The 19,402-nt window shown below is 46.6% G+C and overlaps 2 protein-coding genes across 2 annotated transcripts in view; both read left to right on the forward strand.

The window, feature by feature from the left end:
- Positions 1-19,402, forward strand: part of LOC125939922 (uncharacterized) — a 351,427-nt gene that overhangs the window by 278,783 nt on the left and 53,242 nt on the right. The window lies entirely within an intron of this gene.
- LOC119436056 (uncharacterized) overlaps positions 1-19,402 on the forward strand; it is a 185,916-nt gene that overhangs the window by 125,130 nt on the left and 41,384 nt on the right. Inside the window, exon 4 of the mRNA XM_037702799.2 lies at positions 5,668-5,911. Coding sequence (XP_037558727.1) covers positions 5,668-5,911 — 244 coding nt within the window. The remainder of the gene's footprint in view (positions 1-5,667; positions 5,912-19,402) is intronic.

Consider the following 19,402-nt stretch of genomic DNA (forward strand, 5'->3'; position numbering starts at 1 on the left):
AGTTCTTAATGTGTTTTTCAGGAGAACGGAGGAATCTTCCTGTAGTAAAGGTAGGGTTAAGTGGGGTCTAACTGGAGAGATGGAAACAGTACGCCTCCGGCTACTTAATTTCACTTACATGCAAAAAAAAAAAAAAAAAAGGTTTTGGTGTACGCAATGAATGATTGTACAAAGAATATATATATATATATATATATATATATATATATGATAACAAGGGCACTTTATCACACGGTATCACATAGGCTTTCCTGAACGGATCGACGAATCGTGCTCTTATAATTGTTGTGTGCAGTAATTGATTTCAGAAAGCCTAAAAATATAGAGGATATTTCTTTCTTTTTTTCATGTATTCATTCATTCATTTGTTTATTTCCGACAGCAGTTGGGAATCCTTCAGGCAAAACGCGGTTGCAATCCACTTGAAAGTGTCTGATGGCCCACGTACTACATGGCAGCGGTCTTACAGGCCAGATGTGTACAAATGTACACTAGCGCAATAGAGTAATAACGAAAGTCAATTAAAAGCTCCAAAATTTTTTCAGGACCCTAAGGATGCAATCCGCTTTCACTTTAGGGTGATCGACAAGACTCCACACGAAGCCTGTGTGACTCATGGACTTACTCGCGAAGAAGCGACGTTGTTGTACCGCGTCAGAACCGACTCCGCGTACACCCCGGCTTGGTTATTCAAGACTGGACGTTGCGCTTCCCCGCTCTGTGCCTTCTGTGGTGACATTGGCGACATCGAACATTGCATTTGGCTATGCCCGCAGTTTGACACAGAAAGAAAAGCGATGGTCGATAGCCTGCAAAAAAGACGTCGTTTTCCCCGGAGGGCCCGCGGCAATCAGGAAGAGAGCGCAACGACTGCTGATAGCCGTCCTGCGAGACACGGGGCTCATCGACACCTGGTGACGCACCCCTGATCTCAACTCGAAGGAGGATCAGGCGGAACAATTGCCGGCTATGTATGCCAGGCTGACCCCGCCTGTTTCAACATCACCACCACCACCACCGTGCACCACCACCAACCATCAATTAAAAAGAACAACATATTTAAAAATGAATAATTATTACAAATACAACCAAGGCAATTATTCAATGAATGCATACATTCAGGAAATATTTAATACACTAAGCGAACGTAAATGTTAAACGTGAGCACAAATCACAATGTAACGCAAATGCCAATGAACACAATACATAGAGCTAACAATCATACTTCTAATCGTAATAGGAGAAAATAAAATAAGAACATTAACCAAGAGTTAGAAAATAATCCCGCATTTGTCTTCTTCTGTGGGTGGCGAATCTAACGTCTCTCTGTTGACATTTGTTGAGCAAAGATCACAATGTAAACCTAAGAGTTTGCAGAAAATAGCCCGTGCGCCTGTAATTGTGCCTGTATAGGTAACAGGCTTGCTGCAGACTTCAAATGACGGCCGTTCGCCGGCATCGTATACATATATCTGGCAGAAATTACCGTCCATGCATAACAAAAGAAAATACGGCGGAACTCGTCTCACGGTGAGTGTCGGCAGTAATGCGAATAGCATTCGAGCAATGTAGCGACAGACCGCATTCCTGAAATGACGTTTATTTACCCCATGTAGTGGTAATTGTGAGATGCTCGTTACTTCGGGTATGTGCCACATACTCCGATATCGTCCCACTTTGCTATGGCGCTCGCTTGCCAAGTCGCTCATGAGCATGGCAGCGTGATATGACGACTGTATACGACGCCGACGCAGGGATGATATGGAATGACGAAGAAAGAATGATTCCGGTAGAACGACAAAGGCGCTATAACCACTACGGCATGACGACAATGAGATGCCGATTATTAAATTATGAGATGGTTTAACGACAACAGAGCGACGACGAATACACGAGGACGATGAGGTGACGACTGGATGTCGACGATGGTATGACAACGAATGCATGATATCGTCTGTCTGACGACGATGGCATGATTACATTTGAATGATGACAGCATGGTATACGATAGAAGGGCGATGACGGTACTGAAGTATATAACGATGGTGAAACGATAGGAAGGCATGTGAAAACGATCCCTCCTTTAGTGTTGTTCCTTCCTCCATGGCTATCACCGTTAGAGTAGGCTTGGTAAGCGAGAAAACACGCAAGAGCGAAATCCAGGTGTCAACGCCGGCCTGATATTTCAGCACCAGCTCACCCTGACGTTCTGGAATTTTGACAGCTATTGCCTGAGTCTATACTTAATTGTTCATCGGTCAAAGAGTGCATTGCATTCAAAAGGAACCTCGACCTAGCAAGTTTCAGAAACTTTCCTGCGAAGAACCACTTCTAAATTCGTGACGTCAACTGATGTAACGGCGCTGTCGTTCTGGCGCGAAATTCAAAGGAGGAAAGTGTCGAAACTCACCGAACCATACGGTGACCTGAAAGGTTACAATTTGGGTGCAAGTTAACCGTATTCTTAAAGCTTTATTTTATAAAATAAATGAAATTGTTTTGGACGTTTATCCCCCCTCATCCCCCTACACACACACATCTTTCTTTTTTTTTCTTCATAGCAGTTCTAACAAGCACTTATATAAACTTTTGAGGCCAATTGTTTCCCTTACTACTCATCTCTGTCTGTCTGTCTGTCTGTATGTCTCTCTCTCTCTCTCTCTCTCTCTCTCTCTCTCCTCTCTCTCTCTCTCTCTCTCTCTCTCTGTGTGTGTGTGTGTGTGGTGTGTGTGTGTGTGTGTGTGTGTGTGTGTGTGTGTGTGTGTGTGTGTGCGCGTGCGTGCGTGCGCGTGTGTGTGTGTGGCGCGCGCGTGTGTGTGTGCGCGCGCGCGCAAAGATCGCCAAAAGGATCGCCAAGAGAGAACACTATACAAACATTTAAAAAACTTGGAGTACGCTTAAGCTTCACCTTTAAGAGTGAACGCCGTTGACGCCGACACCGTATATTTTACGACATGGGACCCGAGCAAAATTTAGAAAGGCTCGGTTTTCAACATTCCCCTCAATGGTGCCTAGAACCAAAGTACAGCGAAACACCATCAGAATTGGAGAACGCTTAAGCTTCGCCTTTAAGAGTGGAATGCGATAGCATTAAAAGATCCCTGGCTGCTTATCAGGCTTTTTTCTCGTATATTCAAATTACAATCCGACGCTATCAAGTCTGTAGGTTGTGGTTAAGTCGTACTTTACGATTTTTCTGACGGATTTTAATTTGAGAAATTCAATTTTTGTCCATTAACGCCTTGCGCCACGCGAAGGGCCCGCCCGGTCGGGGTGGTTCGGGATGATGTGGTTCGGCATGATTATTTCCGCCAGACGCCGATGCTTACGCCGACACCGACGCTGGAGTTTCTGCGACACGGGCCCCTTAATGCTATAGCGTTAAAAATTCTTGGCGCATCGGCATTCAGAGGCTGGTCTACTGCTCATGGAGCGTTTCGTTTATGTCCGGACAGGAGATCATGTGAACGCCCTTTTCATTTGCGAGTCAATCTAAGGGATTTCCGTCTTTTCACGATGACCAACTCATATCTGAAGTATTGTATTGTTAGAGCGGCGCCGAAGTGGTACACCAACGAGGACCTGGCACCTGAGACCGCAATGCGTTTTAAGCAAGGAGGCAGGGTCACCCGATTCCCCCAAACTCATTATTTCAAGTGGGAGTGCCGGCTCAAGGAGACCGTGGTGGCCTTTCGCATGCGTGCCTGCAACAACCTGTTTCTAGAAGGGTTCATTTCTCTCACCACCACAATTCTCAAAAGTACCGCGACATGCGTGACGTCCCATTATGATACTGTCAGTACTGTGCATATTTACTATACAACATAAAATTGTGGCGTTTAACGTTCCAAAGCAACACACGGGCTATGAGTGACACCGTAATGGAGCCAGACTCCAGATTAATTTTAAGCATCGGAATTAGCTTTCTCACAAAAATATTTGTCGTGTTTTAATTAAGTTTTATTTGTATTTGCTCCATAGAATGAATTGAGTTTTCATTCAACTTTCTTTGAGTGTTAATTTTGAGTTCCTATAACAAATTCGTCGCTCATAATCGACTTTCAATTAAAATTCTATTGAGTGAACTCACTATATGTTCTTTTTCGTTCTATTAGGTGTTAAACCACGCCCTGTAAAAAAATTACTCCATCTCCCGCTAAAGGGAACCATGTGTGGATGCGAAGCAGCGGGGAGATGGTTAGCTTGAGCGGGAGATGGTTTCGCGGCAGCGGCCCGAGCGCTCATCGCGGCGCTGCACAGGAGAGAGAATGAGGCGCGCGCGCTCCGTCATTTTCATACCGCGGAACTAGCGTGGCGCCCCCAGTGGAGTATGCAGCTGTCGCACCACTTGTCGTGCGCGCCGCTCCGGATTCCTAGACGAGAGAAAGGGGGAGCGTGGGAGAGGAGAGAGAGGGGCAGGGGACGCGCATGCGCTGTGGGGATGTGGCACGCGGGCGCCGCTCCGTAGAGGATACCTAGAGGAGAGAAAGAGGGAGCGTAGGAGAGGAGAGACAGGGGGAGGGGACGCGCATGCGCTGTGGGGGTGTGGCATGCAGGCGCCGCTCCGTACAGGATTCCTAGAGGAGAGAAAGGGGGGAGCGTAGGAGAGGAGAGAGAGGGGGAGGGGACGCGCATGCGCTGTGGGGGTGTGGGACGCGGGAGGGACGGACAGAGCCGCCGGCAAGAAATGCTTCGCATTTTAAAAAATGTAAGAGGAAGTGCAAGGCAATTTTAGTGACAGATTTCCACAGAAGTATTCAGTTCATGCCTTTTTTTTATAATTTTACGTAGTTCACTCCATTACGAGAGTAACTTTTATTCCCCTGCTGCCTGCAGTTTCCATGGAGTATTGAAAGAGTCAATTACTGTAATGTGGTTGTACCAGGTCACACAAGTAGACATAACCACGTAATACAGATATGAGAACACACCCGGCGCTTTGCTACCCATACCGAGCATGGACTGTATACTCGTTTTAGGGCCATATGCTCTGAGTGGCGTGGCGGCCTGGTGAGCAGTTGCATCCTCGTCAGGAATTAAGACCAATTGGCTCGCGCGTGTGAGATCGGTCTGCCTACACTTACGTGGGAGATGAAACTGCACACGAACGTTCATTGAGGATAATAAAAAAACGAACAAAACTTATTTCGATCACAGCAAGTATCCAAGACAAAATTTTCACTTTACCCTATAGAGATCAATTCTGTGAAAATCAAGAAAAAGCATGTCAAATCAAGAAAAACCAGCGTAAACAGAAAAAATACCATGCCAATGCATTTCTTGACAAATACTTAAGTGCGTATACTGCAGTATAATTTTAGCTCCTACACTCAGTGGTAATACAACTGAGTGTAGGAGCTAACTAATGTAGGAGCTAATTCTAGCTAGGGAGGCTAGAATAACTGCACCGAGGTGGTATACAAACGAGGTGGTGCAAGCAATGCTCCAGCAGCTCCAATAATTAGTAGTAGCTAGATTAACCCAACAATTCGTCTTGTTGCTTTTTTTTTTTTACTGAGTAATGGGTGCCATGTGCAGTGCAATATGTTTGTATAAAAGATGACTGCACCTTCGAGGGGCTTGTCTTGAAATCGCTGTTGGTGCGTACTTGTCTCTGCAGGCCGCTGTATAGTGGGCGGAACGCTGACGCTGTTTCCGTGTGCGCAGATCTGTGCAGGTGGATGAACGGGCGCAAGTACTACGTCGCTCTGGGTGATATAGGCAGCATCAACGCCATCAACGTTACAGCGGATGGTGCTGGTGCCAACTCGAGTGGTGGTGACCGCGACCCGAACCAACCGAGGATCCCGCAGCGGTGCAGCGTCGAACTCATCACTTGCCCGAGCTGCCACATCGTCGTGTCCATACTGTACATCAACATACCCACTTGCTCGAGCGATGGATCTTGCCAGTAAGCCCAACTTGCCTGATTTCTGGCCAAAATATATCCACCCGTGGCGCGCGCACCGTCTGCGCACCAACCACAGTGTCGTTAAAGGCGGCTCTGCAATACAACGTCTTGAGGGCGTAGCCTGCTCCTTTGCTTTTCCCCACTGCTTTCCCTTCCCTTGAATCTGCGAAATCGCGAGGGCAGCCACGGCGTAGCACATGCAGCACTCGTGACACAGTATATAGACGTTGAGCATGCGCAGCCATAGTGCCATGACGCGTATTTTACGTGCGACAGTCTGGTGAATGAAGCTCGCCAAATTATATTGACGTCACCATTGATATACTTTGCAGCGATTCTTCTCGCTCTTTGTCATTCGCTCGCACGCCACCGGTATAGCAATCATCGCTCGCTCGTTGCGACAGATGAAACATTTGCCGTAGTTGAACGCGGTTCAACCAAGTTTGTCGAACGATAGCACGGTTTTGCTTGCTTTGGGAAAAGACACAGATGCTGCTCGGCGCTGTCAGCAACTACCGCATCTACAACTGCACCATAAGATAACACATTGACGCTGCTCGGAGCGGCATCAGAAGCGAGCGAATTGACCTTTATGCTGCGTCTCGCTTCAACTCGAACTAAGCGCCGAAAGCGCAGCGCAAACGAAGCTACCAGCACTCGGCGCACTTTGTACACATTGCACATCGTTTTGAAGATGAGGCCAGCGCGACCGCGCACTTTGTCCACATCGCAGAACGCTTTCAAGATATGGGCGCCCACGCGGCGTACGAAGCAGCCGCCGGTAGTGGCAGATTAAGTCCCAGTTTGACCTTGGCTGAGCCTGAAATTCAGATTTGCGGAACCAGGCGTTTTCTGGGTTTGTATACATGGAGTAGTAGAGCTATCGCTCTAAAAACAAATAGAATCAAAATCAAAATAACAAGTACATTGATAATAAGGATATATAGGACAAGGAAAATACATGTACTACTTCACTAGGCATATACTGCAGCGATATATAGATGACTAGCACGCTAATCACGGCAGTACCGCGCGGAAGCTTCGCCGAATCGCCAGCAATGACGGCATCCCGTCGTTCCGCGACGACGTAGTTAAAATGGCTGCAGGACGAGTGACGCGGTACATTTCTTCAACCGGGCGTCGACAGAACGCGTTGTGAACTAATTGACCTCGGCACAAAATTAACTGTACGGCGCCAGAGATCCGGAGAACATTATAGGCGCATTGGTCTCGGCAATAATGACGATGACTGTTGGAAGACGATGCAGCAGGTTCAAGGCGCAAACCGAAAGCGTGCGAGATGCCTGCGCTCTCACGAGGACCGTCGAAATATCGGACCGATGACCAGCTCCGTGCCAAAGAACAATTAACATCCCCAAAATAATGCACACGGTGGAAGGCGTGCGATGAACGCGGTAGAGTTTAGTTCTTGGAAGACCCGAAAGGTCTTCAAGAATTACATTAAATTATGTTGTGGGATTTATCGTCCCGGAACTGCACAGTCGTCTATGAAGGACGCCGTTGTGGAGGGCTCCGGATTAATTTTTACCACTTGGAGTTCTTTAACGTGCACCAGCACGGTACACGGGCTCTTTCGCATTGCGCCCCCATCGTATAATGCGGCTGCCGCGGCTGAGCATGGAACCCGTGACCTTGTGCTCAGCAGCGCAGAGCCGTGGCCACAGCTGAGCCAACGCGGCGGATAAAATGTCTTCACAGAGCCCAATTTTCCTGAATAAACGTTTATTCGACTCCTTTCCTCGTACATGCGGTCAAATGCACGCCTACAAACAGCAGAAGCTTGTCCACTTTCTAATCTGGAAATGCGCCGCTACATGTTTCGAAGGACCGTGTACGTTTATCGTTTCTGTATTTTTATTATATTTAGAGACAAACAATTTCGTTTATATAAATGTGCCAGTTAAAAAGAGAATTTGTGCAATGCCGTGCTGAAAGTATTCCAAACCTAAGTGAAGCTAAGTGAAGCCTAAGTGGCTTCATTCACTCACTTCACTCACTTGCGAATTCCAGGTAGTGGAATGAGCAAGGATAGGCGAAAACGCGCGTTGAGGTTTCGCTTTAATCAGCAAGGGTGGGAAATATTTAATGTCCTTATGTAAATTACAGGGTTTGCGCTAGGGCATTCAAAACTGGCACTTATAGTTCACAAGGACCTATCTTTCCAAATTAGTGCGTTCGCGCACGACCGCAAAATCGCTTCAGAGTCCCTTAAACATGTCGAGGTATAGTTTAGAAAAAAAAACGGGGGGGGGGGGATCATTTACGTAGATTAGGGCCTCTTGCCAGGTTTTAGTATTGCAAACAAACAAAAGCGGTGCGTAGATCACGTGGTGACAATCCTGCCCGCGGAATATTACACCGATGTATACGGCGCAAACACAACTGAACATTCAAACGAAAGCCCGCGTGCCGTTACTATTAGAGAAGCCAGTTTTCTCGCCAGCACCATACTTATTTACTTATTCATAATACCTCGGAGATCCCGAGAACCGAGACATTACATGCGCGGTCGTATATGAGGATGACGTCATAGCTCTCGCCTACTACGTCACGGTAGCCACCTGCAGCGTTAAATTAGCTAGAAGCAACACGAACACGGGGATTCCTGTAAAACGCAGAGCGCGCAAAACCGCCACCATGACACGCAACGCAGAGCAAGAAAGAGGATAGCGCCTTGCGCTGAAGCTTTCCACAGTAGGGAGTCCTCCGACTCCCCAGTTGCCCGTGTATAAAAGGCTCCTCATTCCAACAGCAGCGCCGGAACACAACCAGCGAGCGGTGGAAGCAAAGTAAATATTCTCCGATCGCCTGTCACGAGTTCCCGCGATCTGAAAATGTCAAAGTGCGCATGTTCCGCATGACTCGGCATGCTTGCGATCGAGATTATAAATAGAACACCGAAAAATTCCTATAGCTTCAGCTCGGCACAACTCGGTACGTAACCACTCAGACGAACGATGAAGTAGTCGCTTTTAGTGTCACCTCATTTTCTTCGCTTCCCTAGAGGCCGGTGTCGGCGACGCTGGGATGATAAATGAGGGCGTCGTAGCGTCCTCTAAGCTAGTGTAAGGCGCCTATTGCCTAAATATAGCGTGGACAAGGGGCGTTCCAAAAATGCAGGCGCCGTTGCGTCATTGTATATTCATGCATGCGTACTGTGTGTAAATAGCGCAGAAACTATTCAGACTGTTTTGATAGTATGTCACAGCATCCATCCAGGGGTAAATGAGGACGAAGTTACCCTGCCCGAAGCGTTGGGTTTTAATATGGCAGGAGAAAAGTGATAGAATCTGGGGTGTGCCGTGGGTGGAAAGGGGGGCTTGAGGATTGGTGCACGCGTAAAGGTACGGAACATGCACATAGAATGAAAAAAAAAACATTAATTTTTATGGCAACAAATATAAGATTCGATAGCTTTTTATTATTAATTATACGAATTAATCTTAAGTGCCGAGAATGAACGCAGCATCAAGGTAAAAATAACGAACTTGGTGGCACCATCCACCACGCCGTTTCAAAGGGTATGCTCATAACGTTTGTACACCCACCCAGAGTAGGTAAAGGGGAGGCGGGGCTCGTAGCGCAATCTTCGTATGGGCCCTCGGCTCCGATCTGGGAGAAGGCAAGGGAGAGATGTCGCTTGTGGACGCTGGTCAAGGCAGTGGGAGAGAGCTCGCCTTCTCGCACCGTCGCCTAGCAACATTTAATCTGCTTCGACCATATAGTTTCCTACAATGATTACTATAGGAAACTGTGGCACTGCGGTCGTCCAGCCACCACGGGAATGATTGCATGGATTCGTCTGATCTTTGTGCTTGGGGCTTCAGACGTTCTTGTGACTTCGTTTATTACGCTTTATCAGGGCCTCAATTGGCCTAAATTTCAAAGCAATGTATACTTTTTTTTAATGAAGAAGGTAAGAAGGTTCTGCAAGTACGCATAACCGCTGCTAATTGTAATGGTTCCGCTTGTCCGCGCGTCCGTGGCGTAATGGTTTCAATATCAGGCTTTCTTCTGTGCTAGAGTACCTGTGTTCGAATCCTGGCGTCTGACACTTTTAATTATGCTGATTTAATTATAACGCAGTACTTTCTTGACAATGATCACTTTGCAACATCACGAAGCCTTTTTAAAGTCAGAAGGACGAAGTTTAGGCGAATCCATGCATACTAACCCATCATTCCTGTGCTGGCTGAACTGCCCTGCTTGCTGCTCCCGTATAGACACCTTTTAGCGCCACAGTTCCCTCTGGTAATTGTATGAAACTCTATGAATTATACGTCAACTATATCCAAGTCCTCTTTAACGCGATAGCGCTAAGGGCCCCGTGTCGCAGAAAATCCAGCGTCGGCGTCGGTGTCGGCGTAAGCATCGGTGTCTGGCGGAAATAATCATGCCGAACCACATCATCCCGAACCACCCCGACCGGGCGGGCCCTTCGCGTGGCGCAAGGCGTTAGTGGACAAAAATGGAATTCCTCAAAGTAAAACCCGTCAGAAAAATCGTAAAGTACGACTGAACCACAACCTACAGACGTGATAGCGTCGGATTGTAATTTGAATATACGAGAAAAAAGCCTGATAAGCAGCCAGGGATCTTTTAATGCAGTGGCGCACCGACGGGGGGGGGATTTGGGGGTTGGAACCCCCCCCTGAGGCCGACTTAACCCCCCCTTTTGTTTAACCCCTTTTCTTTCCTTACGCATTTAAGTACTGCAATTAAGATGCATGACGCGCAATCGTCTGTACACTCGCAAAAAGCGAATTTTTTGACAATTTCCAGTGAAGAAATCGAAATCAGTGCTGTTTAGATGGTACTGGCAAACTGTCAACCCCCCCCCTGGCAGAGATCCTGGGTGCGCTACTGTTTTAATGCTATCGCGTTCCACTCTTAAAGGCGAAGCTCAAGCGTACTCCAAGTTTTTAAAACATTCTTGCGGAAGAATGCCCCTTGGACAGCGCTTTACCGTGTAAATAAATATTTTCGACGGGTCAGCGTTCTTTTAATATGCATGTAGTGCCGCACGACGCTGTCTCCGTGTCGTTTACTGATCGGTTAAGTGCACTTTCAACGACGTAAGAGAATTGACGAGGATATTATACAGCCAGCTCCGTCGCAGATGCGTACATACGCGTATGAATGTTGAGCACACTGGGCCGGCCGTTGCTTCCGCCGTCGATAAACCCGTTTCGGTGTTCTTGCAATGCGTGTTACTACAGTCCGACCCCGTCGGCAGCGGCGGCCACGATCGAATGCGACGACCGCTGCGGTTCCGTTCTGTCCGCAACTTCATTTAAACGCTTCACGCACAATTTCGCGAACACAGCAACGGTTGCGCTGGCGCGCACGCACCCGCCTGCCGGTCGGCCGCGTGCGAGACGCGCGCCGCTCGCTCGTTCCCGTAGCGCAGCGCAGGACGACCGCCGCCGCGCGCAAGGGTTCACGGCGTGTGTAACGACCGCTTCCGCGTTCATTAGGAGCAGCGTCCCTTTTGTGGCGGCGGAAGCACAGGTGAAATCGAACGCGACTGCCACGTCCTTTCCGGCGTCGTTGGTGCGACGTGCCGGTATATGTACGCGCGTCGCCTTTGGTTACCGCTCGCGTCCGTTTGATTTGCGAGTGTTTGCGGCAGTGGGCAGAGTGCAAAGAAACTCTACACCGGTGACACACTCCACGCGTTGTATGGACCAGAATTGGGTCAAAGTGATCCTGTTTCTGCGCTGAGCAAAGAGCCGTGGACAGAACGAAAGAGATACACGGCGGCGATTTACGCTAAAACGTAATGGATCGACGAGCTGAAACAAAACGTGAGGCGCTGATGACGTTCTGTTTTCATCCGCGTCACATATAGAACCTATATTTGCGAGTATTGGAGTAGTGCGTGCTTCTGAATGTAGCGCCATTCTTTCATCTTACCACCGTCCTCTACCGCCTCTGTGCCTTAGCAACGCATCTTCTCTTTCGCGAATCGACGGAGCAATGAAGAGGCCGTAGCGCTGAGCGAGATTATTTGAAACCTTCTCCGCGAGTCTAACCAATGGTAGCGACGACAGGTGGCCAGGGCACCCGATAAGTAGTAGTAGAAAAACTTTATTATATACAGAAACCGGACGGGCTCCTACCCCAGTCCCCCAGAGGGGGCAGGGGGTGAAAAAAACTGAGTGAAAAACGGAGGCAACCATGTGGCGAAGATTACAGACGAACACCTACATAAATCTGCACACTCTCCACCTGATGTGCCCACGGCATGCAGAGACATATACCCGTGGTGTGGAGCAACACCAACACTCTTTCACTGGATAAGGAAATGTAGTGACGTGGACGGACGTGCGGAGGGACTTCATGAACGTATCCTTTGCAAAGATGTGGTGGTGGCTAGTGCCACCATGCGAGCTTGTTATTTTTACGTCTCTGCAGCGTTTATTCTCGGCCCTTGAGATCATGTTTATTTATTTATTTATTTATTTATTTATTTATTTATTTATTTATTTATTTATTTATTTATTTATTTATTTATTTATTATTTATTTATTTATTTATTTATTTATTTATTTATTATTTATTTATTTATTTATTTATTTATTTATTTATTTATTTATTTATTTATTTATTTATTTATTTATTTATTCGAAGACCCTGGTCAACTCTCTGCTGATCTCCACCGCTAACATTAACACTCCCATAATCTGTGAGCCTCGGCGCTTAAGAAACTAAAGGATGGTTGCCAGGCTCTTATCCTCGCAGAACGTCAAAGTACAAAAACTGGTTTCGCCGTTACTCTATGCACATTGGTTGCGGATATTACATATCGTTTCCAGCGCTATAACAAGAGACGCCTAAAGATGTGAAGCGGTAATATTGACTGCATTCTCATTGCACGAACTGTAGGTTCTTACCATGCAGCACTACATGTCATGCTTTATTTTTACTACTGTTGGGACGCAAACAGCTCGTGTACATTCTAAGAAACCAAAGTCGGCTCGGGGTCTCCTGGGACCCAAGTGGCTTGAGTACGGAAGCGGAACGCAAGCCCCTTTCGGTCTCTCATCTAAAACTCTTTCTATATATATATATATATATATATATATATATATATATATATATATATATATCTGGGGGGGGGGGGGACAGGAGGAAGGGATGAACAGGTGAAGCATGTCTCGGGGACGGGTGAATAATCGGGATGCTTGCGAAGCGTACGGCGCGTGTGGAATGACAAAGGCGCAACAATTACTTAAGTTATCAGCAAATCGAGTGTATTTGAGAGGAGACGGTGATGACGAGGAGAATAGAAGACTCAGTCCACGATGAGGAAAAAGAAGGAGAAGGAGCAAGGCAGCCGGTTACATTTTACTCTATTCTCTCTCTCTCTCTCTCTCTCTCTCTCTCTCTCTCACCGCACTTTCGAATTTGTTCTCCCCGATTCATTTTCTTGGTATCGTTGCTCTCTCCTCCCTGACAACCTCCAAGTTTATCCTTTCTCATCCTTATCAGTTTTCATTAAGGGTATACTATGTAATCATTCTTAATTTGGCATTTGTTATTGTGAATTATCCGCACAAATCTTGGCCAACTGGTGGGTATCAGTTTTTAGGCTGAAGAGGATAACAACATTAACAACAAATCACCGTACGGGAAGCACTCATAAGGTATACGGGGCGCATGCCATCTGTGAAGTCCACAGACTGGCAAGTGCCTTCTATAGAAGCAGACGGGAAATAAGGCCCATATTTTTGATGATGCAGTTAGCAGCGCTTCGTGCTGACTGACACCTACTTCCGAGTACGGTTTCACGGAACGACGTTTTCTGTTCCATCTATGTCGGCTTCTTAAAAAAAAATCATTTTTAACAAGCTAAACTTCACACCAAGCCAAAGACAATTCGCCTTAAAAATATATAGAATGCCTTGTATCATGTAAAGGAAAGTCAGGAGGTTTGGCCCGCGCAAATTGGACTTGCTCAATTTTAAACCTCTGACGGCTTAGATCACGCAGCGAAGCTCAAGAAGCACGTATATACGCAGACCCGTACGACTCACTCGTCTATTTATGGCACGGGATAAGCTTCGACGGACGGAGAAAGCCGGGGGATCAAGATGGCAAAGCTGTGCTCGGTGTAAAACGAAGAGCAACCACTATTATTACGAAGTTTCCCAGTGGCTCCGCAGAGACGTGTGGATATTTTGCACGAGCCTCTGTAGTTTGTGTTTGATTTCTACTTGCGCGCGCCTCGGCATTTTATAGAAGCAGATGACGATTCGAAGAACGGAGAAGAATCCGATCTTTGCTCTAAGCTTTATACCATGTTACTTATTCGGGTGTTACCAAAATGACGCTATATATCGCTGCCGTAACGGGGCTGACAAAATAGCTTGGATTTCATTTTTTGCAGAGCGCATACGATGTGCCAGTACCAAGTGTGTTTGGTGCTCTCCGTGCGACTTCGCAAATAAACACGACACGGACAAAGGCGAAGATGCCGTTTGACACCCTTCGTCATATTTGGCGCTTCATGCGTTAAGTCGTTTCAGTCTTTTTATCTTTAAAAAGTAGTTTGTTTTTTTAAGCAGTGTTTCTCTTAGTCCATATTGTCCTTCACCGTTGCGCGAGTGCAAGCAGTGCGTACGTGACGTCATTTAGCTGCTCACCTTTTCTTCTATTGCCTCAATAAAAAAGAGATGTTGGTGCAGAACGAACGAAAAAGAAAGACACGGAAAGAGTGCGTGCACTCTCCCGTATACCACAGACAAGTGGACCAACACAGGAGCAGCGTAATACTCTCAGACTTAAAATTCCACAAACATATAGCACCAAAACTGCTTACTTCGAACACATCAGAGCAATCGCTTTCTCACCGCATATATGAATAGTATAAGGAAATCAGAGCAAAAAAGAAAGGAACGATGTGGATGGGGATCGAGGAAGAAGTTGAACAAAATAATACGATGACGGCGACGGTCGATACCTTCAGCCTTATTAATGTGAGAGTTCTCTGCGACAGAAATTTTCGCCTTCGTCATTCGAAATAGCTAAACAGAAAACGAGTATTTCTAATGATGCGTGACTGAGTTTCAATTTGAAGAAGCCACGCCATTGTGCGCGTATGTTGCCCAAGGCGCAGATCTTCCGACAAGGGAAAATAAATCACGCTCTACGAGTAGTGTATTCCCCAGAAAAACGCATAAGAGCAAGGGTCGAAACAGCTATACGGAGAAAAGCAACGAGATACTACACATTTCAAGACGTCTGTTTCGAGAGGACATTTTTGTTCTGCTTACCTTGCGGAAACACGGTGCAAAGAAAATCACTCGCCTATTGCACGAGAGTATATTTGAAGAGCAGGGACGTTCCGATATACAGGCATATACAAGAATAAGCAGCTGAATGGACTTCAGACCTGAGTGCTCCACCCCGTGTGCGATCCCCGTTCGCCATCTTCGATGAGATGGCGGGTTCGTAAAGTCGCACACAAGTGAAAAAGAATAAAAGAGGAAGGAAGCGCCACAGTCTTCATAACTGATCTAATGCAAGTCGGGAACCTACGGAACTCCTTTTTTTTTTTTTTTTTTTCAATGTTACGACCTCTACACGCTAAATATCTTCTCAAGAATTCCTTTTAGGCGGCTTGCGTTGCCGCTGGATTTCTGGACCTACACGTACACACTCGTTTGGTGCTCTGTCACTTCCTTTCCCCAAGCAGGGACGTGGCATATAGTTCGTGATTTTGTGAGCTTATTTTGATAGCGGGCCGGCTCACGAGACGGTTGTCCGTTGCTTGTCAACTGCCATTTCCTTTCTGTAAGTCTTTTTGCCGCGCTCATGTGTACAGAATCTTGTTCTGGCCCGTGTGACTGTGCAATGTGCCATCACCGCAGAGCAGAGAGAAAAGCGAATGAAGAGCAGGCGTCGCTTGAAACGTGGGGCTGGGAATTCTACCCGCTGCGGTGACTTTGTGGCTGTAGCGGCCTACTGCTGAGCAATGTGTTCGATAACCGCTCCGGCTGCGTACCGATGGAGGTGGAATGCAAGAATACCGTGCACAGAGACGTGCGTTTTCCCCTGCAAATTATTTCTTTTTTTTCATTTGCAATCTTGTACACTAATACAGATGCACACTCATATACCTTGCACACTAATACACATGGGATGACTGCGGGGAAAAAAGCTGCTTCTTGGCAGCTTGACGAGGCCCGCAGCCCCTGAAGTCACAGCTTGGCCGCGGCACAATGTCAAACATACAAAGATATGTGAAACAAAAAAAACAATCAACGTAGATAGCCAAATTTACAAACGACATAAGCGATGCTAGAAAAAGAAAAACATGTCCAATGCTTTGAATCGAATGCACTCAAGTTGTTATGGTATCATGTCAGTGTATGCATTGCACAAATGGTAATATTGGTACAACGACTTATGCACATGTTCATTAACTGATTGTTAATTAAGAGGGAAGGCAACTTATACCTTAAATGGACACTAAATTCAAATATTATGTCATGCTACAGTGATAGATTAGTGCTCGAAAACGTCTAAGGCGTCATTATTATCGCGAACAGAGCCTTAGTAATTGAGAAATTCAGATAAATGCAGGACACGATTAGAGACTCCTCCGGGACATTCAAGTGCTTGACCCGACGACGAAGGCACTCTTCACTTGAATTCTGTCACGAGTACTTAACCCCTCGTAATAAAAAGATCATTGTATTGCATTATAACACGAAAGAAAGTACTACTTGTCCAGTTCTATTTGATTTTAGAAAAAAAGAACTCGTTGACGTTATCCTTGACCACCGTCCCCTTGACAATGACCCAGGTGGTCGAAAGGTTTCGTTTTCTCCACTCTGCGCCGCCCGCGCTTTCGAGTTTCAATCGTTTCGTTATCGCGTAGTGCTGCATTGGCTTTGCTGGCTCGAGAAACTCACACAAACTGCAAGTAGCAGAGAATACCACGTCCATATGATGTCGCGGGGATTCCCGAAAGGTCCACGCCACTTGACCATTGACCAAGAGTAGAGTGACCAAGAGCAGCTGCAGCGGCGAATCCAGCGCTCCGTCTTGGTCCAGTTTATCCGTGGCCGCGCGTTTGCGTTTTTTGCGCAGTTTGCGCAGAAACCTGTAGCGCCGTCTGTGGGGCGCCGTTTTGGGATTCTGGGATGCGCCGTCTGCTCGCTGTTTCCGGTTCGAGGAAGCGCAGCCGCCGCCACCACTTCGCCGTTGAAGCCTATTGATGCGCTTGTAGTCCGGCTTTGTCACACTCGAAGATTACCCGGTTGCAGGCGCCTAGCAAAACCATGGTCGGCTGTTCAGCCGTTAGAATCCCGGCCACGGCGGCCGCATTTCGATGGGGCGAAATGCGAAAACACCCGTGTACTTAGATTTAGGTGCACGTTAAAGAATCCCAGGTGGTCCAAATTTCCGGAGTCCCCCACTACAGCGTGCCTCATAATCATGTCGTGGTTTTGGCACGTAAAACCCCATAATTTTTTTTTCAGCCGTTGGCTGCTCAAATTCAAGCGTTAAAGGCAAACTCGTACCTACTGCCTTGCAGCATCCCTTGCTGAGCCAGCTGTGCACAAGCATCAGAGGCATGGCTGCCACTTCCAAAACTGAATCATCAGTGAACAAAAAAAAATGAACGTACAGTGTCACTTATCAGGCGGCGATGAGCTGTGTAAGGGCCGACACGGAATGATTGCCCAAGATATTTCTTTCTCTAACATTGACTCAAGCAACAATAACTATTTCAGTACTGGCATGCACATATAGAGGTATTATGAAACATGGTTTTACAGCGCAAATTTAAACGGGACACAGCGAGATACATACATAATAGTCGTAACCAACTAGCCCGCCTTAGTCCCTTGAACACAGATAGAGGAAATGTGCAGCCGTAATATGTCGGCGATATGGCCATTTCCTCATCTTGTTGACAACAAAGCAAAAACTTCTAACTACGTACCACTTCAAGTGAACCTTGAGTTTCGACCCAAAAATGCCGTTGACAGCACGCAGTTTTCAAACATTTTCAGCACTTCATTTTTAATTACGCTAGCTGCACCGTTACTGATGATATCGGTTGCAGCGACGATCACAGATCAATGTTTACAAGGCTGCTATAGCCATCGCCTCAGCACCCAATTTTCTAAGTAATGCTTCTATACGCTTGATAAATTATCGGATAAAGATAGCTTTTTCATTTGTTTGAGTGACCTGCAGATAGTGCTGTCAGTGACGGTGCGTCCAAGCAGCGGCAAATGTCGTAGAGCTAAACCTGGCAGAAACAAAAAAGGCTGCCGAAACGAAAACCAGAGTTCGTTTATGAATAACAGCGTATCCTTACCTTTCTTCGCTCGTCATCATCGCGCCCAGAGTGAACTGAAACCTAGAAATCAGCTGCATGAATGGTACGGCATTGCTGGTCGACAAAGCGGACGGAAAACTTCGCACGACTGACGGTTGAAACCGTGTAGAAAAACACGTGCGCCGGACATACCGCCGATGCCGCCGCGTCGTCCGTCGAATCGGAAAATGCAAGCAGACGGCGCGCCCCACAATTCCCTGCGATTGCTCGTTTTACCGGTCACCTATAAAGAGGGGTGATGGCGTAAGCAGCGTCACCACTCCCCGCGCTATAGGCATGCGGACCCTTCAGCCTCAATTTTCTCGTAAACTAAGTCTTTGCTTAGCACGAAAGAAGTGCTGCGAGGTTTCTGGAATGGTATTTTAACAGTATACACGTCGACTTAGTATTTGCCTTGAGTGTCTCTTTAAGCACTGTTCTAATTTAAGGCGAGAAGTAGGGGTCAGCACTCTCCACGTCCTGTTGAGTAATGCGACACTCTTTCTTGTAAGTTGACGATAGTTTCCGCAAATGCGTGCTTTCTTTGTTTTATTTCAAACCTAAACGTTAGGCTTAACCGATAACTGCATACGTTATCTATACCTATTACACGCGATCTGCGGAAAAGATTCGCAGTTGGTGAGCCGTATGACACGTTATATACGTGCCGGATATATTTCTTCTGGATTAGACGAATTCGCTGGATATCAGAAAACGCGGCAGTTCCCCATACCAATTCGCAATAGTTAAGGTGAGAATAAAGAATGTGCATTATATGAGAGTAATTTTACTTGAGTACAGAAGTAATATCGGTATCGACCTACAATATACCAGTTATCTGAGCTAATCTTGTTTGCAAATAGTTTATATGCGCATCCCAGCACATATTACATGAGAATACAACACCGAGGCAATTAAAGCTCTCAACAATGTCTATATGGCGAGAATTTAGAGTGAGAGTTTGGTGAGGAAATATAATTTTGTTCTTCGTTCTAAAGATTACCGCGTTCGTTTTTGTTCCACTTGTGGGGATATAATTGCCATTTGACCATCTTTCCAACAATTTCATAGTGGTATTGCATGTAGTTACAAGAAGAAAAAAAGCATACTCTTGTCGTCTGCGTAGATGA

The sequence above is a fragment of the Dermacentor silvarum genome, chromosome 1 (assembly GCF_013339745.2).
Source record: "Dermacentor silvarum isolate Dsil-2018 chromosome 1, BIME_Dsil_1.4, whole genome shotgun sequence".
NCBI classification, from domain to species: Eukaryota; Metazoa; Arthropoda; class Arachnida; order Ixodida; family Ixodidae; genus Dermacentor; species Dermacentor silvarum.